An 18783-nucleotide genomic window follows, 5' to 3' on the forward strand; every position below is an offset into this window, starting at 1 on the left:
CCTGCACCAAGCGTGAATAGAACTGTGGAGAATAATATGCAATGTTGTCTGGAATTCCCATCAAGGCTGCTCCTTTGAACGATTGAACGTCAAAGAGTTGCTTAGACAACTGCTCAATTGAAATGATGCAAGAGATCGGTTTGTCATTAAGTGCTAAATGAGAAATGGGATATCTCACTATAGATTTCTCTATAGAACACATGACACTGGCTCATATTGGGTGCTGGAAAGGAAAGCAACCATATGAGCGCACTGAACCACAGCATGACTACATTTTAGATTTAACGAAGGTGTAAGAGCAAATGTCCCTTCAGATTTAGTGAGAACGGATAACTCCTCTAATCAAACCTGGTCTGATTTAAAATACTGCAGAGGTGAGGCACAGGGCAGTTAGAAATATATTTATTTTAAAATTGATCTAACTATTGATTTCACACCCATGCCCATGGTTTTAGCCTTCCAATGCCTGTGCTGAAAAAAGGGGTTCAATCAGAAAAGCTAAGTAGAAGCCATTTTTATTGAAATATTGCACAGAGGCGGGACTACCACATTTTCTAATTATTATGTAAATATGAAATGGACTGATGAATGCAAACTGCATGCAGACAAAAAGAAATGGCAAGTCTTATCCATAGCTCAAGTGCTATTTTCTTTGCAGGTGAAAATACATTTTAATGGACCAAATGCATGACTGCAAGATCTAAGATATCCAGGATCACGTCAGGTAGGTAGCATTGTCCTGAAAGTTATAATAATCCTTCCAATTTTCATGACGTCAAACACAATTTTAGATACTAAGACTGGTATTTGTTCGGCTATAGACATTAAATGTATTTCCACTCATTAGTTACCTCTCTTTGCAGTAGTTAGCATTGTCCCTGAAGGAGTCCGCCATTTCAGTAATCCAGAGAATAGGACATCCAGTCATTTTGAAGAGGAAGCATATTCAAGTCCATGTATAGCTACAGTGATTAGCTAGTGAGTATAAATAACACAGGTTGCATGAGTTGCTCACCTCTTTCTGTTGTATTTCTGATAGAGTAGCTGCTCGAGGCGAGTTTCTGGCTCCAAATAATCTATAAACATGTAATTTCAAATTCAATTTTTGTTGGTCAATGGTGTGATCACTTCCGCTGCCTCAAGACGGCAATACGCCAAGAATATGCACCTGAACACACCTCCCTGTAAGACCAGCACGCCCATGGGTGCACACATGGGTGCGGGTGCATTTGCTGTTTAAACGACGTGGGCGCTGGCTGGGGAATTGACATCTGTGTCGGTCTTAAACTAGCAAAGACACTTTGCGCTGCGCCGCGTGCAAGATAGGGCCCATAGTATTATGAAGAAGTTTTAACACCAGTTACCACAGGTGTCGCCAAATCACTATGTGAAAGAGTTACCAACAAATACATTTCCTGATATTGAAAAATGTGTGGTCTGCAAACCCAGACAATACTGAGAAAGAAGTGCAGCAATGGGATCTGGTAAAGATGGAGGTAAATCAATCCCTGCTGGTTCATTAACCCCAGTCAGCTCCTCAACCTGAGGCTACCAGCACTATTCACAGGGATGAGTGGTTTAAAACAATGCCTGGACCATGGCCTGTCTTCTTCAACCACCTTCCTGGAACTATACTCTGCTGTAAGATGGACTTACTTTGCCAGGTGTGTCGACATAAAGAAGATCCACCTGACATAAGTCACAGAGCTACAGGGGTCGATCCTCCAAGTTTGTTATAGTTCAGCAAGGAGCAACAGTATACTGTCTCCCCTCAGCCAGGACTTTGTAACTGCATTCACAAAATGTCAGATAAATCTAAAAACACTGTAACACCAGCATCCTCAGGTCATTTGCAAAATGTACTCTGTAAACACTGACCAACAAAACCTCAGTTGTAGCACCTCCTACTCCCAATGATCACTTTAATTTTAAAGCAATACACTTAATTTAGTTTTTGTAATTGATATTTTTCTCATAAAACAAAGCAGCAATTTGTCCATGGCTCATAAATGCAACCTGTTAAACTGTCAGTGATTTGGGCACAGCACTGTTTCATGCTAGAGAAATCGTCTGAATATATATATATATATATAATTTAAATACAGTTTCTTGGACATGATCTCACCTGCCAGTGAACAATAATGGGACTAAAAGATATGGGGGACTAAAAGACCCCCCCCCCGTGCATACTGTACACTTGTCAAGGCTGGAGCTAATAAAAGGAGACAGATGAGATTGTTTTGGTTGTGTGGCACAGAGGCTTCTAACATGGAAGAACCTTAGCTCTGTTTTTTTTATCTTGACGGCCTCTGGAGGCAAAATTCTCCGGGCTTCAATCTTCCCCACGGAGGGCAGAGTGCACAACTGCCACCTCGCAGCTGCCAGGGGCCCAGCGCCTTGCTTAGGGGTACTTCAGCAGGGCTAGTGCTTATCATCACGGACTCTCTATTCATTAGACCAGTGGTTCTCAACCTTTTTGAGTCGCGACCCCCCAGAATAATGAGGTTGGTGTTCCTGACGCCCCCAATCCCCCCTCGACAATGAGAAAGAGAGCAGCAAACCGGATTAAAAAGCAGTGTCCACATGCCTCCCCTGTGGATTTTGAGTACTTTTGTAAATGCTCTGATTAATACATGTAAACAAATAATTTAATTTAATTACAGTTTAGTTTTAGCAGCTAGCCTTGTCCAATGTGCTCCAGGCTCTGTGGATTTTTTTTTAAATTTCAGAAAATCTTACAGAGAACAGCTAATTCAATGTTTTTGGTGCATGAATAAAAGGTTTGCTTCTGCATCTATTACTGAAGTAAGAACAAGAAGTTCAAATCATAGGAGGATTGCAAATTTCTCAAGTGATGCCATTAAACGCTTCCAGTAATTTTTTGTATAATGCAGATCAAGTTTGACAGGTAGGGACAAGAAAACAAAGGAAAGGAAATGTATATCTCCTTATCCTCCTCAGATGCTATCTGCAAATGTACTCATGTACTTTGTTAATTGGAGAACTTGTGCTGCTTTTAATAAATCCATTTATAAGTAAAATGCAGAACTCTTTATTCCACTGCAGTAGTTTCCCATTTTTATTTTTTGGTGATGGGTTCTAGAAACAGCAGGCTTTTAATATCTGCATGTTAAAGGAAAAGCAAAACGAGCACATCTGGTACCGCCTGAAGTTAAAGACCTTTTATGAATTGGTGAGGATTTAAATCTTATTATTTTACACTGATTCCCGTATTGTGTGTAGCTCCTGGTAGGCAGTGGCATTCTTCCATAACAGCCTGTACCTCTTAACATCCTTCTGTCACTTCCTCAAGCCAAGTTTTCCTCCAATTCTGAGTGAAGTTGACAATAACTGATCACCGTAATCCTTCTAATATAGCAGGTTAAATATTGAGCTGTATTGACATACGTGCTGCTGTATCGACCTTTGAGAGACGTTTGAGGTAAGAACAGTTTGCTAATCTCAAGCAAAGCTAAAGTAGTTAAATCAGCTTTCTGGTATTGTCACTCTTCCTGTCTCATCTACTTAAAAAGTGCTGATGAAAACTTTTTAGAGTAAAAAAATCACTCCATATCGCAGGATTTTGATGATTATGGATTAGGCATCGTACAAGACGAAGATCCAGTTAAGCAAAATGATTGGTGAAAAATTTAATTTTTACCTTTTAAACTCTTTTCTTGCTGAAAACTTTTGAGCTGAATCAGGCAAAAGACATCACACTTTAATGATTCCTTTCTTAAATCAATACGACTCACTGAGGAGGAGCTGCATATAAAGAGACACAAAGAAGATAGAGTGGGATTTTAAAAAAACTTTGAAGACGCAGTTGACAGTTGGAGTGTGAAAAAGGAGCAGCGGTTCCATCTCTGAAAGATGTCCCTATAGGCCTGGTCACACCGTCTAACAATTTGTGAGCAATTTCACACAGGTTATTTAAAAGGTGGTACATATTTGTGGGGCTGGGTACCGAGTTCAATACTTTTTAGGCTCCGACCGAATTGCCTCTAAAGTATTGAGTATCGAAAAATGCCTTGTCATTCAAAACCCAATTTCAATACCTAAGGAGTAAATTTAATCCGCGTCAGTGAACCAATAAGCATGCAGCATGCTTCTACCAAGATCTACTGTAATAATGCTGGTGACTGGCTGTCTAACGTTACACGTCTAACTACACTTAGAGACATGCAGGAAAAGCTCGCACAGAGACAGGGCTCACGTAGTAGGATGATGAAAAATAAAAATATTTGTGCCTTAATGTTTAATGTTGTGATTTCTTTTTGATCTATAAAAATGGTATCGAAAAAAGTATCGTTTAGAAACCAGTATCGAAGACACGGTATTGGAATTGGTATTGGTACCGGTACCGAATGTTTTTGAACGATACCCAGCCCTACATATTTGTAAAATTGACTGCCTTATAGCCACGTCATTTTTGTTTGGCAGTTTATACTTCAGCTGAGGAAAATCCCAGCTAAAAAGCAGCTCAAATACAATGCTTAAAGTGTGAGCACTGTCGAAGGACATAATGATCAGCAACTCTTTTAAAGACGTTCTTTTACTGCCACCATATCTATAATGGTAGCAAATGTTGCCCTCTCATGTGTCACTGCTATCAAGCTGTCGGTGCCTTATAATGTTAAACTAAGCCACCACACTGTCACTCGTAATCAAAATAAAAAACAACCATCTTTTTCCTCAAAAAAAGAGCTAAAATTCCTCCATCAACTGATACAGACACACAACACCCCTGTGTAACTATGAAGAACTGAACAGTTTAGGTTATACCAGAAAATTGCCTGCACATAAAGGCATCATGGTTCATACCTCTGTCTCACTCCCACTCCTACCCTCCTCAAGAGGAAGCCTCTACTACCTAAATCTTTTGTCTCATTTGTACCTCCCTTAAAAAGAGAAAAAGAGATTGGATTCAATTTCAGTTCAGTTGTGCTTCAGAGTTTTCAAGTGGAGGTTTTTAGGAGATAAATTCAACATTCTGCTCTCAATCATCATTTATCTGATCATTTTATCTTAACCACTGCACATGAACTGAAATGTTTTTTCTCGTTACAGTTGAGAACAAAACACGGCACCATAGTTGCAGAATTCATACACATTTGAATTAAACCAGGATTTAAAACTGATTTAAGCTGCAGATTCTGATTTTAGTAATCTAGCTTCCAATATTTCTGACTTTGGGAGTTATATTGTAGTTAATGTGTACCTCAAAGTTCTACGTACACAGGTTTGTACCGGACTTTCTAACAAAGAAACAGATATTTTGCAATGCAATTCTTAATGTTTTTGAGATTTTAGTCTTTTCAACAGTTGTGGTCAGACTGTAATTGGGCCTTTAAAGGAACTCTGTGGAGTTTTTGACCACTAGTAGTGGTTTTCACAAGTGGGTCCTTTTGTTTTATTTTTTGGTATCATGCACGTGTGAGCATGTGGGCGACACAAAACACATTCCTGCCGTGCCGTTTCACACTTTCCCGCTGATCAGCAGTTAGTGGCAGCAACATGCAAAGCATAGGCGGTAAAGAGCAATGCTGCAAGCTAGCAAACATGTACAGTATGTAGTTCTTAACATACACCTCTGGTGCAACTCGGACACATTATCAGTGATGTATCCTGGGTTCATTGGGTGTTTCGGGTCTCTCAACATCATACGCCCTCGCCCAGGCTCTCTTGCTCAGGTTAACATATGTAAATATTTCACAAATTAAAATATTCAGAAGATCAGCTCTCTTAATGTTTTCTAAGGAAGGAATCACATTCAACACAATTCTAAGAGCTCAAGGATACACAAGAAAACCCCTCAGGGTACCTTTGAGCTAATTAATATTACTGCCAAACAAACCCACAAAACTATATTTTGCCCTCATTGTGTTAGATACAAGCCCATAGAAGAGAAACTTGGTGCAAGAGTAAATAATTAATAAATAATAAACGGTTGGGAGTTAACTGTTATGTGCTTGCTAACAGGTTACATAATAAATACATATTGTACAGTGTTTTGTTAACTGCTGTAAACGTTTAAAGGCCCAGACACACAGAGCCGACGACCAAACGTCGGCAGAAAAGGCAGTTGGGCTGATCAGTCTCCCCAAATTGGTCAAAAAAGTGCCTCGGAACACACCACAGCGACGAGACTTAATACGTCTCCGTACCAGCAGGCAGGGCTAATCTGTATTGTCGCCCAAAAATGAAAACCGGCAGCTGATTGGATGAACGCGTCACGTGGGTCTGGTTTCTCCGGAAATACAAAGACAGACTGTAATGGCGGCTTGTTCAGAACACGATCTCATACAGTACTAAAATAGTTCACCGAAACATGTTTCTGAAAACATTTTAAGCGAGAAATAGGCCATGCAGTTGCTGAATCTGTCTTCATTTCAGATCGACAAAGGTCAGTTTAAAAGATTTTGGTCAGATTTTGAGAGACTCTAGTCACCTCATTCCGCTCCCCGTTTCCGGGTTAGCACTCTACCAATCAGATGGGTCATTTGAGTCCGACTGCCGGCATTGCCCGCCCCGCCGATTATACATGTCAAATCGGCCAAAATGAAGGACGATGGCCCCTCGGACAGACGACGGCACGGAACACACCGAACAGACTCGAGTCACTGACCTCGCCAGACTGTCCAACGGCCGATTATCGGCTCTGTGTGCCCGGGCCTTAAAACACCAACTAATCCGTGCATGTCAGCGGAGAGGCTTTCTTGTCAGAGGTCTTTGCATTGTGCCTGAGTGTGGTAAGGCTGGCGGACACACACTGCTCTTTGTGGTGTCAATGGTCTACTGCTGGGATGGTACATGATAAGTCCCACTGTGTATTTTCCTCTTTGCATCTTGTCACTGATGCCATTTTTTATATGCTTGCTCATTTGTGAACAGGAAGCGCGTGGAAATATATGAACAATATGGTAATGCATTCACTTAACCTTTGAATGGCTAAGAGGAGCCTCTAGTTGATGCATAAAATCATTTCTATTAAGTGAAAAAGTACAACAGGAAGAACTTAATCACGTCAGAAAATATATTTATTTGATAATTTATTTAGGCTATTTGCTCTTTGGCATCTGCAATGTTTTTCTTGAAGTTAGTGAGCAACCATGTCTCTCTGCAGAGCCCCCAAGCTATATGCACCCATGTCACGTTGCATTTCAGCAGCTACATGTTTATCATAGCAATCCAGGTTCATTCTAGCAGACTCGCCCGTGTGTGGCAGTCGGTCCATTAGGTCTTGCAGCCAGGACACTGGTCAAACTCAACACCCTATTCTGCTTGTCCAATCCCCTAAATCCTTTAGAGTGCTTTGTGCTTGGCCATGCCAGTTGAAAGTGAAAATACTGTGGCTAATGCTGTAGTTCTGTAGCACCTAATATCCCTGGGTGAGCCAGGCATGGGTGATTTATTATTATCCGACTGTGAATTTTACTAGAATTGGGAATTGAGGCCAAGGTCAGTGGATCAAATGGGATTTGTGGTTAGTAAAACGTCAGTCTGATCCAGGCGTCGAGCCCAATCGTGTAACGATACAAGTGTACAAATACCACAGGGATACCAGCATGCTCGCTCTTTCTCTAATTTAGCACAAACAGCACTACACTTCAGGTACCCAAGGCTTGATTGGATGGATATATCAGCCTGATATGAGCATTTCATTGAAAACACTGAGATCACACAAGTTTCTCCCTGACCCCCAGATAAAAGTACCTCACCTGCCTTAAAATCTCTCACTAATCTAAAATCCATTCATCTGCATGGATCTTATTCGTCCTTGATGGTCTATAAACTATTGTAAAGCACTAGGTTAAGTGCTACACACTAAACACATTTTATTATTTTTAAAAAATGATCAAAATTGACACTGAAACAAACTGTCTATTTACAGCTGATCTCGTTCACCTTAAAAACAATCCTTTCTGGTCAAATGCAAGCTTTCTTTGCTTTCTTTATTCCACTTGTGCTTTTTCTCTCTTACCTCATACTCCACATACTCCTCCTCCTCGACCTCATAGGAAACGGTTTGGATCTTGATGTGTTCACCGTCCTCCAGCAGCTTCGCCTGGGGATCCTCGGTGCCAGGCGTGTCCGCCCCCGCTGTGTTGGATGCCTCCTTCGCCTTCTTCTCTGTGAATGTGGTCTCACAGCACTCGCTTTTATATTCCTTAGCCTTAATGCTGCCACTGTCCTCCTTGTACAGGATGAAGTTAGGCCTGTAGAATGCCTCTACCGCCAGATGCAGTGAGGTGGCGTCCAAAAGCTGCTGAGATTTCATCTTCCCATTGGTATTGTAACTACTTCCGCTCACTACGTTGCCGTTATTCACCTTTCCTCCTCCTCCTCCCTCTCCTCCACCAGCAAAGTAATTAATAATGTTTTCCTGGTACTGGTTATTAGGGAAGTCACCCCCATAACCGTTGACCATGTGCTTACTGTTTTTGTCCAACAACGGGTTCTGGAGCTCACTGAGATTCTCCATAGCAACTGGTGTCAAACGGTACACAGGGGGAGCTTCTTAGTGATGTTAGCTCTTGCAAAGAGATGGGAAAGTGACAGGTGAAATAAAACAGGATGTGTTCCTCAATGGCGTGCGCTGATTTCAGTGAAGTTGTTAATGACATTCAGCATTCAGCACTCTCAGATCTGGAGAGATAACACACAGACAGAGAGAGTTTTTAGATTCAATATAAAAACTGGAAGGACGATTTTATTTGACATTCTACCAGCAGGTAACAGTTTACCGAACATTGAACAACTGCTCACATTAGATGAAAGTTTTAGCCGTCGTTCCCTCAGCAACAACAACTTTTTACAGCAATCCCACTTGTCAAGAGCGGCACCCTGCAGATTATTCAATTAAGTTTAATTTGCTGCCTGACTTTAGACACATAAAGTAACACATACCAGAGTAGTAACAGCAGTACATCAAAGTGTTGCCATCTAATTAGATTTGTATCGCTCCATTGTTTAGGCCTTAAAAGGTGTCAGCCTGACTTTCTAATATGGATCAGTTGAAGCCTATAAAGCTCAGAGGGCTATAATCTTCCACATCTGAATATACATTCGATATTTACTATAGGAATATATGATAAAAGTAAAAAATAAATAGGTTGATGATGAGGATCCCAGTTGGCAGAGCTTAAAGTGTCATTATTTGTATAGTAATCACAAATGATGATGAGTTAACTACGTAAGATGGCCATGTCTGCCTCATTTCTATGGAATCACTAATGACCATAATGATTTGAATGTTGTACTGCAGCCTGTTCTCATGAACCATTTGTCAAAAAGCTACGAAAAGTTTTGCACTGTAATTCGTGAGCATTCTATGTTTTTTTTTGCTGAACCCGGCTGGCCGTGAAGGGAGGAGGTCAGGGTGGATAGAAGGGAATTAACATTGAGGACTTTCAAGCCAGAGGGCGGAGTTTGCTTCCCGGGGAAAACGAAAGCCTTTCACCCAGGAAATACGTGTTCGTTAGAAGTGTTTTAATCCAAACCACGATCCTTATCTTAACTAATCGTTTTGTGCCTAGTCGTGGCAAAATGCTCATATTCTGGGGAATAAATTTAACCATAATGTCCGCCGAAACGACCGCCAGCTCGCGGTGCTTTGTACCCAACTCAAAGTCACCTATCTTCGGGTCGCTTAAGCACCAACTACCGCTTATACAACAGAGGTCTGTAGCCCACGTTGCAAAGCTCTGTACCGGCTTAAAGAAAAAGCAACTGCCGCTCGGCGTCATGGAGCTCGTAGCCAGTCGGCGTCACCTGACCAGCCGGCGGTCTCCTAATTTCGTAGGCTATCGTACGTTTTGGTGTGCATACATTTTCGTACAATATCATACGGACCTGTTCATGAGAATGCGTTGGGTGTAAGCATCTGAATATGTAATTGTGAAGTTTAATCATTACTGGATCAATTCTAGTGTCTGAATTTGACCACGTCAAATTGAACAACCGGATTTTCTGACTTGACTTGGATATTTGGATCTGAATTGAGCTTATTGAAATTGAGCCATTTAAATCAGTTGTTGTGGTAGAAAATGATTAGACATGAAAGGATTTATGATTTGTACATTGTCATGGTTTTGTATTGTGAGGTGTCAGAGTCCTTCACACTTGGCCTGCTTTGTGTGAGGAGTCTCTGGGTGTCTCGAGGTTAGGATAAGATAAGGACCTTGATGATGTTCCCGACTCCCATGGTAAATAGTCTGGACCGAGGGTTACACATTGCTTTGCCTCTTGCACTGGCGAAAGAAATATTCAGATCCTTAACTTAAGTAAAAGTACTAATACAACGCTACAAAAAATACCTTGTTGCAAGTAAAGGTCCTGCATAAATTGTGTCTGTTTGCAACAAAGCTGGCGAGGTTAGGGCCTTAAATGTTCTGACATTTCACCATAAATGTAAACCAAAGAAGCACATATATACAAACAGATGGTTACAGACTTTAGAAGTTGCATACTTAAGCCACCATTGATCAATCTTCATAATACTGATGCAACCATACAGCAGAATGCTTATATTTGCTCTGGGTGTCTCTCCTACAGGGGACACCCTGTGGTGCTCAGACTAAGTACTTGCCACATGATTAATATGCCCTGATCAGCTGTAAAATGAGGCACATAACATTTAACTATCACAAGAATCAAAACAAAATTATAAACTTTTCTTCTCAGTTATTTCCACATTGCAAAAAAAACCCACCAGGGTTCTCCTTCTTAGCTGTCACCCTTGACCTTTGTCTGATTAATCTGCATTTAAAATAGAAATGCCAAAAGCAGATTATTTCTTGGGGGTCCTGACCCCAATCGTGCATTTCCAAATGCTTAAAGAGAGGGCATTTCCAATCGAAGACAACAAGATTACACATAATGCCAAATAGCGTTGTGGCGATGGGATATGGACAATAGCTTGTTGTTGCACAGGTTAATAACTTATACATTGATTATCACGAACGATTCATATATTTCCTTTATCCTTTGGTTAATCATGGTCAGAAACCTCTGCTGATTCACATTCAGCAAACATCCTCTTTGTTTTGCTTAACCTTCAAATTCTGTGTCATACATTAATTTAAAAAGAAGAGACGTCCATTATAAATGGCTTTCCGCGAGAGGTTCAGGACATGCAATGAAAAAATTCATTTCAACTTCTTAAGCTCCATATTACAGGATATTATGGAGCTGTAAACATAGCCTTCAATCAGACAGAAAAAAGAGGCTGACTGCAATAACTTGCTGTGTCTTACATTCCCACTTTTCCTTTATGCAGCATCCTCTGTCACGTAACGCTTTAACTCCTGTTTTAATCTTCCATTTACAGTGTAACCATCACATGCTTCTTAGATTCCCTTACTCATTTATGTTGCAGTTCTTTCAGTCGCTCTAAATCTTTCTCTTTCTCTTCCTTATTTCCCCCAATGTAGGATTTTTCGTTTGCTGTACTTTTCATATTTTCCTGCCCCATGAATAAAACACAAGCCTCACGCTCCCAGGCTTCCTGAAGCTCACCGGACAACCAACAAAGTTTTCCTCCCTGTTGGACCTCCTGCGTCGGAATGTGCTGACATTGTTGTTCCACACCAGTGCGCCTTTTGGTCCACATATAGCTCCAGGGATCGCACAATCATGCAGTTCTTGAGTCAGTTGAGTGAAAGTGTGAGTATTTTTTCCGTTATGAAGGAAATCCTCATGAAAAACTAAAGATGAGCAGGTGCTGAGGTTGCCATCTACTAAGGATACTATTGTTGCGTACACTGCTGCTTTCCTGGAGCGGGATGGTCTCTGCTAAAGGTTCAAGCCCCGTGACCTTGCTAACATGTCCTTAAAATACTGATAATTTGTTGCTGTGTTGGCTCTGAGCTCCTGGGTGGTGTTAATGAGTAATCAAAACTGATTTTGTGGAAATAAACTACATTTCTTGAATTTGTACAGCTTCCTTATTCATTGGTTCCAACTGGGTGTCAAAGGCAACTTTTACATAACGCACCCTTGTGAGTTTTTAGAATGTCAGAAAGTATATTTTTCAAATCAGAGAATGGCACTTAAGTTGAAGGGGCTACAAATAGCATTTCAACATCAATAAATCACCACCGCATTAATACTAAAGCTTTGCTTTGGATACCATAATAAAATGAGACAGCGTGCCAGAGGACAAGCTACTTCTACTGGCTTCTACACCACAGTTTAGATTTGATGGTGGAATTTTGCAGCTCAAAGAGATATTGCCTCAACAGCGCAAAACAGCATGTTGCTCTTCCGAAAAGAGCTAAATATTTAAGAGACAAAAATGACCATTTTGTTTTCTGTTCAGTAAGTGATGGGCATTAGGTATTGCCAACAGATCAATGCAAATGAACTCTCTGACATGGAACCAGTGGCTGCCATGCATATTGTCATAATAAGTATCTTCCAAGTACTTCCCTGTTTCTGCCACTGTAACACTTCTGATCTGCACAAAGGCTACGAGCTGACAGCGGATTACTTTTCATGTCATTACTTAGGGATGCTCTGAGAAATCTTTTTGGTGAAAAAAATGCTTCCAAATACGTTGCTGCCATGTTGTTGGTGCAGAGAGGGGCCTTTTTTTTGTGTGTGAATAAGCTATTTCAGCGAGAGCTGAGCAATGTAGGACACCTCGGAATCAGTGGAGAGTCATAGAAAGAATCACTGTTCTGCGTGTTTATGTGTGCACACATTTGTTTGTGGGCGTTTGTGTTTTGTGCATAGACGGCTGTGAGTAAATATACATGTGTACCAGTGGGTGGATGTGTTTGGAAGAGAAAAGAGAGAGAAAATGGGGAACAAAAGAGAGATATCATACTTAAAGGCGATTCTCTGGTTGAGTGCACTTGGGCGTGTTGGTAGACAGCAGCGGCTGGGGGGCGAAAGTTACAGCGGAGAATGGAGCAAACGCTGTGTGCGAGGAAAACAATCCAGCATGACAGAGATGGCACAAGCACCGGCCTGTGTGTTGCAGTGCTGCTGTGTAAGAGAGCCCAGAGGTGTTTGACAAAAGGAGCTAATAGATTAGTGAACAACCTGTAAGCTTCCAGGTGCGCGAGGGGAAGAGTGGGACCGTGACATCGCTAACATGCCAGCCACGCTCAGACATCGGTGCGCTTCAACCCCATTAGACTCCAGTCAGCACACTCTATTTCCCTGTGTCAGCCCATTGCCAATCAACCTCAGACCTCTGACCCTGAAGCCGAGAGCGGGTATTATCGGCCAGGCCTTGAGGCCAGCGTGGCGAGATGCAGCTGAATACCAATGTGTCTTATCTGTCGGCCATGTTTACCAACCCATTTCATCCGGCCTGTCTCTCACAGCTTTTCCTTTTCCTGGATGCCGCATCTGCTCCCTGCACTCGACAACAACAACTTCATCTTTCTGTAATTTCATTTTGGAAGCGCTGGCTGGCGTATAATGTGCATAATACGGTAACGCCAGGTAGTTATTGATGATCGCACATTGGGATAATGCATGAGAGCTCATTGCAGAAAATGCAAATGCATCCCATTCGTGGTAAACCTTACCCCCTGGCCTCAGCACATGAAAGTCCACTGACAGATTAAGCAACAGAAATGATGAAGTGAGTAATGGGCTTATAACCGCGTTGACTGATCCCGTTATGAACTATTATCATCAAAGGAGACTGTGTAAAAATGTCATAATCCACTTGAAATTAATCTGAATCCTATTCCTGTGTCAGCAGCCGCTGCTGATAGTCTGTTCCCTCTGTCTACACGTCTATCTGTGGAGCTGATAAGACATTAAACCCTTAGCAAGGAACCTTCCACAGAAGAGTCAAGACTCCTCTGGACACTTGTTTCCTCTCCTCTTTTATCACTTGGCTTAGTGTTTTCCACACCTCCATCACATGATTTAAAGTGTTCCTTCATGTGTAAATCCTCCCCTGAAAATCTCTGCCACATAATACAATAGAATAATACAATGGGAAGCTTGCTGTCAATAGCAGCCATGTACATTAGTGAGAGGCAGGCTCTGGCTAAGTTGTCTTCATTGACTATAGATCTCCAGTAGCTAATGGCAAGACACCATGAATCTAGATTGTGTTTTGTCTGTAGATAGATAGATAGATAGATAGATAGATAGATAGATAGATAGATAGATAGATAGATAGATAGATAGATAGATAGATAGATCTTCACAGCTAACTTAAAATCAGACATTGAAGTAAATGTGTCCCGGATTGAGCCTGAAACTAATTTTAGAAACGTATATGTTTTTTTCCCTCAAAAATGACTACTGAAGCTGTTAGTTGAAAACCAGGTACTTTTTGGTGATGGTTTTGCAATCTATAAGGACTGCAGTTCAAGCAGAGATCAGACCTGACATCACTTGTGCCATCCCAATTGTTGCAGGCACCAGGGGTACATCAGAAGGAAAGGGTAGGGATTGATAGCTGTGTGTGTGTGTGTGTGTGTGTGTGTGTTGTGTGTGTGTGTGTGTGTGTGTGTGTGTGTGTGTGTGTGTGTGTGTGTGTGTGTGTGTGTGTGTGGAGAGAGAATAAGCTCCTTGCTGCATACCTCTTTTTTGCACAAATTGCTAAATATTTGCTGCAACATTTATCCCTGTTTTCACCTTATACAACAACGTACTGCATGCTGAAAATAATAATAATAATAATAATAATAATAAAATATCCTGAATGTAGACACTGAACCACTCCTTTTCACGCTCTTAGCTATTGTCTATTTTTCTTGGCTACAGGGTGAAAAATGTTCTTGAATTCACTCTGACCAAGTGTTCTGACCAATCTCCACAGAGGAAAAAAAGGGTGCTATTACAGTACAAAGAGTCATTTGATGACTTCATGCCAAAGGCATATCGCACATTATAACACACACAAAGAGAAGAGGATGGGATTTACGTATGCTCCAGCAGTCGCAGGTGGAAACTGTGTGCAGAGTTCTTTATCAACAACATCCTCCATCACACATTGCGATGCGACACTTCATCACTTATTTCTATTAAACACATGTGATCATGTGCGTAAATGTAAAAACATATTTTCCGTAAAGACACCCATCATTAGACAATTATTATTAGCTTTAAGAACGCGCGCTATTAAAAGCAAACTCAAAAATCTGGGCAGTTTTAGCTTTTAATTGGTGAATTAATGTCCTACCTTTGAGTTCTTGACAATCCAAATATTGTTTGGAGGATGCAAACACTCGCTTGTTTCCGCCTGTACATTGTGGCTGTGATGCTGACGGTGTCGCCCAGGGAAAAAGACATTTCTAAGACTTTCTCATTTCAAGAAATAGTCAATCATTTCGGGCTGAACAGGTCTCCGCTCGGCAAAATGCCGCCGTCACAGTCTCGTTATCTCCCTCTCCTCCTACAAGGTCTCCCTTCCCAATAAAGCGTTTACCTTGAGAATGAAATGTTGTCGCCTTCGTAAAGTTAAAACACCTTCTGTGAGAGAGGGATAGCGAGAGAGAGAGAGAAACAGGGAGGGAGGGATGAATTCTGCAGGCGCAGTTGGAGAGAGGAGAGCCCGATGCGCTTCGCAAGCGCGCAAAGAGAGAAAACAACGTCCACCCTCCCTGCATGCATGCGCTTACTTTCCCCGAGTTCCAGTGTGCAAGCGAGGTCAGTGTTCTCTTAGAGCGGATGTTTTTTTTCCTGCAAACCATCACCACGCAGCAGTATCCAAAGCACTGGACAATTATAGTACAGACCATTTCAGTCACCATTTATTTAAATCACAACCCTACAGTCTGGGTATAACAAATACCACATAATCGTCACTAAATTTAGAATTGAGCAGGGATATGACTGGGTGGCTGGATTGCCATCTCTCATGAGTTAAAGTCTCTCAGGACAGCACCTTTCTTAAACTGCCACTGCAATTAACTCTGAGTGGACCACTGATGTATGTCGTGAGCCCGCTGATTTGATTAGTTCAAGGGGAATTAAAGCACTCTCTGACATTTTTGTGGCACTCAAGTTAGTCACTTAGAGTTTTTTCAGTTTTAAAAATAGACTTGGAGAGGCTAATGAAGACATAAAGAGCCCTGAAGACCTATTTTCTCAATCAGCTTCTTATTATAAGTGATGATGTCCTGCATGAGCAAAACATTTTCTGTTAGAACGTTTTTTTTTTCATTTATTTTTAATTAAATGACATGCATTTCTGTTTTTGTCCGGCTGTTCTTACTGGTTAGAAGTGGGCGGGGCTCCGTTGGAAAAAGATGATGTCATATACCTCTAAGTGCTAATCAGATTCAAGCAACATTGTAATCAAAATCTGATTGCCAGGCCCCTGTCAACCCATTTCGATCAAAACACACCAAGGGGGTGGAGTAGCTCGGTCTATGGCAACTTGGCTTGGAAGAGATGCCAGTTCGCCTCATTGAGCAAGGCACCAAACCCCCAACTTCTGGGGGGGCTATCTTGTGAGGAAGCCCCTTCGCACTGACATCTCTGTTTCTCTGTATTGGCGATTTTAGACCCTTTTTAGGGAGGCTCAAGTCCCCCTAAATTTCATCTCAGCCCCCCTAAAAATTATAATAATAAAAAAAAAAAGTGCATCAAGTTAGAGTTTGCGAACTTGTCTGTTCATGACAGAGGACAAACAATTACAGGTTCAAAGGGCTTGAAACAGGTTTAATATCCTGTGTCACTGTAGCCGATGCTATGCACCTGTAACCCCATCAAGGAAAGGGTTAACAAAAATGTAGTGTTGGCCAATCGGAGGTGGTTGTGCCAGAATCCCGCCTTTGGCTGAATGTCGCTCTGTCCTATCTGTCAGAGGGAGAGCAGGAGTGCGGTTAAGAAGTGTAATGTTGGTAGTCCCCAGAGAAAGAGAAGAAGTTGGTAATTAAATGGTGCAGATTAGAACCCAAATTGAAAAGTAAGCAACTAAAATTGCTGAATGGAACATTGTGTCAAATTGGTCGTTATTACTGCGACTTATACATTCTCAGGTTTAGTTCCATCATCATAGTGTTAATAGTGTCAAAAACGTTAGCTGACGTTAGTTGTTTAATAGCTAGCTCGGAGATTATCGGCTAATGAAATTACTGATTTAATGGGGGGGAGGGGGGCACTTTTGCTAGGCACTATATCTGTGTCACATTCTCATTAGGGGCTGAGCCCCCCTAAAGGTTTGATCCTAGAATCGCCCCTGATAATGTGTGTGTGTGTGTGTGTGTGTGTGTGTGTGTGTGTGTGTGTGTGTGTGTGTGTGTGTGTGTGTGTGTGTGTGTGTGTGTGTGTGTACGTGCAACTTGAATTTTCCCTAGCAGGATTAATAAAGCAGGCTTCTTCCTTCATCCTCCAGTTCTAATGATGCAGATTAGTTGAGTTTTGGATGTTGAACTCTTGATAAATATTAACTAAGAATGTTTAACTAATAAATGTTGCTAAAAATATAATGTCATCGAGAAAACTTAGAGCAGGATATGAAACCAACAATATAATAATAATAATAATAATAATAATAATAATAATAATAATAATAATAGGCTAATGAAATATCTGCTATATCGACACGCACTAACACAACTCAAGGTCAGGGCTGAACTTGGCAAGCTATTGTACTACCCAGCTTGGACATATAATATAGAACAATACACTTTCAGCAATTAGCTAAAAACAATTCCCTCCCTCCAAACCAATCTTTCTGCTAAATGCAGATATGTCAATTTATTAAATCAAAACTTTCTCCTATGAAATTACCCCTTAGACCCCCCTTCTTGTACCTGCACTGCAGAACTTTATTGAAAACTGGTAAAAACAGCCATCACTGCATCATGCAAGTAACTGACAATTATGAAACTGTCCCCTTGCATCCCAATTTTGGACACACATCATATTAACTCTATCCACCATAATTGCTCAGAGCGGTCCCTTTGACACCGCCCTATAACTTGTTGTCAATCTCAGCAAGCCTTAAACCTCCAATCATGATAGTAATCTTATTTTACTCTTTACTCTTTTACTAAATAAACATACTGTTGAACTGACTATCACTAATGTTCTCTATTGGAAAATCTGTCAACACACATCAGCTTCCTGGAGACTTAAGAATTATTTATGTCCCTGTACAGTATGTGGAGCTGATGCCTGCACTGTAAATCTCCTCCTGCCTCTTTTGACAGTTATTAATAAGCGCATTGTTTTGACCATCCATGCTATAGATTTAATGCACACATGCACTCACACATCAAAACGTTCTATATATGGCTAGCTGCCCTTTTATCTTCAATGCACATGCACTCGCAAATCAAAACTTTCTATATATGGCTAGCTGCCATTTTATCTTCAATGTCTTTTTGTTGTTGTTGGTTTAGTAAAAAACAACCAAAAATCAAGCATACACGCACAACTATAAGATGTGAGGGAAACTGTTTTTTGATCTGACTAATTCAAAGCTCTCAGACTTCATGTTCTGTGTGCATGTTTTGCTTTTTTTGTGCGCACGAGATTTTTGTAGCCATGTTTTGGAGTACAAGACAATAATGCACACGAAAATTCAACAAATATCTCCTAAAGAATTTAAAGGGAAAAGTGAGTTCTATTAATGCTGTGTGGAAGTGAAAACTGAAGAGTGCAGCAATTTACTAGCTTTGTGCTGAAGGACTCTGCTCTATAAATGTGTACTGTGTAGTGTCATTTGACTGCTGTTTTTTTATATTTAGAAATGTGATGTGATCATAAAAAGCTGGGCCCGTCATCATTGCAGTAGTCTGATTTAATGTAGATGTAATATAAATACTTTCTGATTTATAGGCTATAACTCCT

General features: G+C 41.0%; 1 protein-coding gene across 2 annotated transcripts in view; it reads right to left on the reverse strand.

The window, feature by feature from the left end:
- syndig1l (synapse differentiation inducing 1-like) overlaps positions 1-15608 on the reverse strand; it is a 36828-nt gene extending 21220 nt beyond the window's left edge. The window contains exons 1-2 of one of the 2 annotated variants that reach the window (XM_039782715.1): positions 15407-15608; positions 7985-8649 (exon numbers count right to left, since the gene is read on the reverse strand). In XM_039782715.1, coding sequence (XP_039638649.1) covers positions 7985-8485 — 501 coding nt within the window. In that variant the 5' untranslated portion in view covers positions 8486-8649; positions 15407-15608. Of the gene's footprint in view, positions 1-7984; positions 8650-15160 lie in introns of both variants that reach the window. The other variant, XM_039782714.1, reaches the window with a different exon arrangement.
- Between the last annotated feature and the right edge of the window lie 3175 nt (positions 15609-18783).

This window comes from Perca fluviatilis, chromosome 18 (assembly GCF_010015445.1).
Source record: "Perca fluviatilis chromosome 18, GENO_Pfluv_1.0, whole genome shotgun sequence".
NCBI classification, from domain to species: domain Eukaryota; kingdom Metazoa; phylum Chordata; class Actinopteri; order Perciformes; family Percidae; genus Perca; species Perca fluviatilis.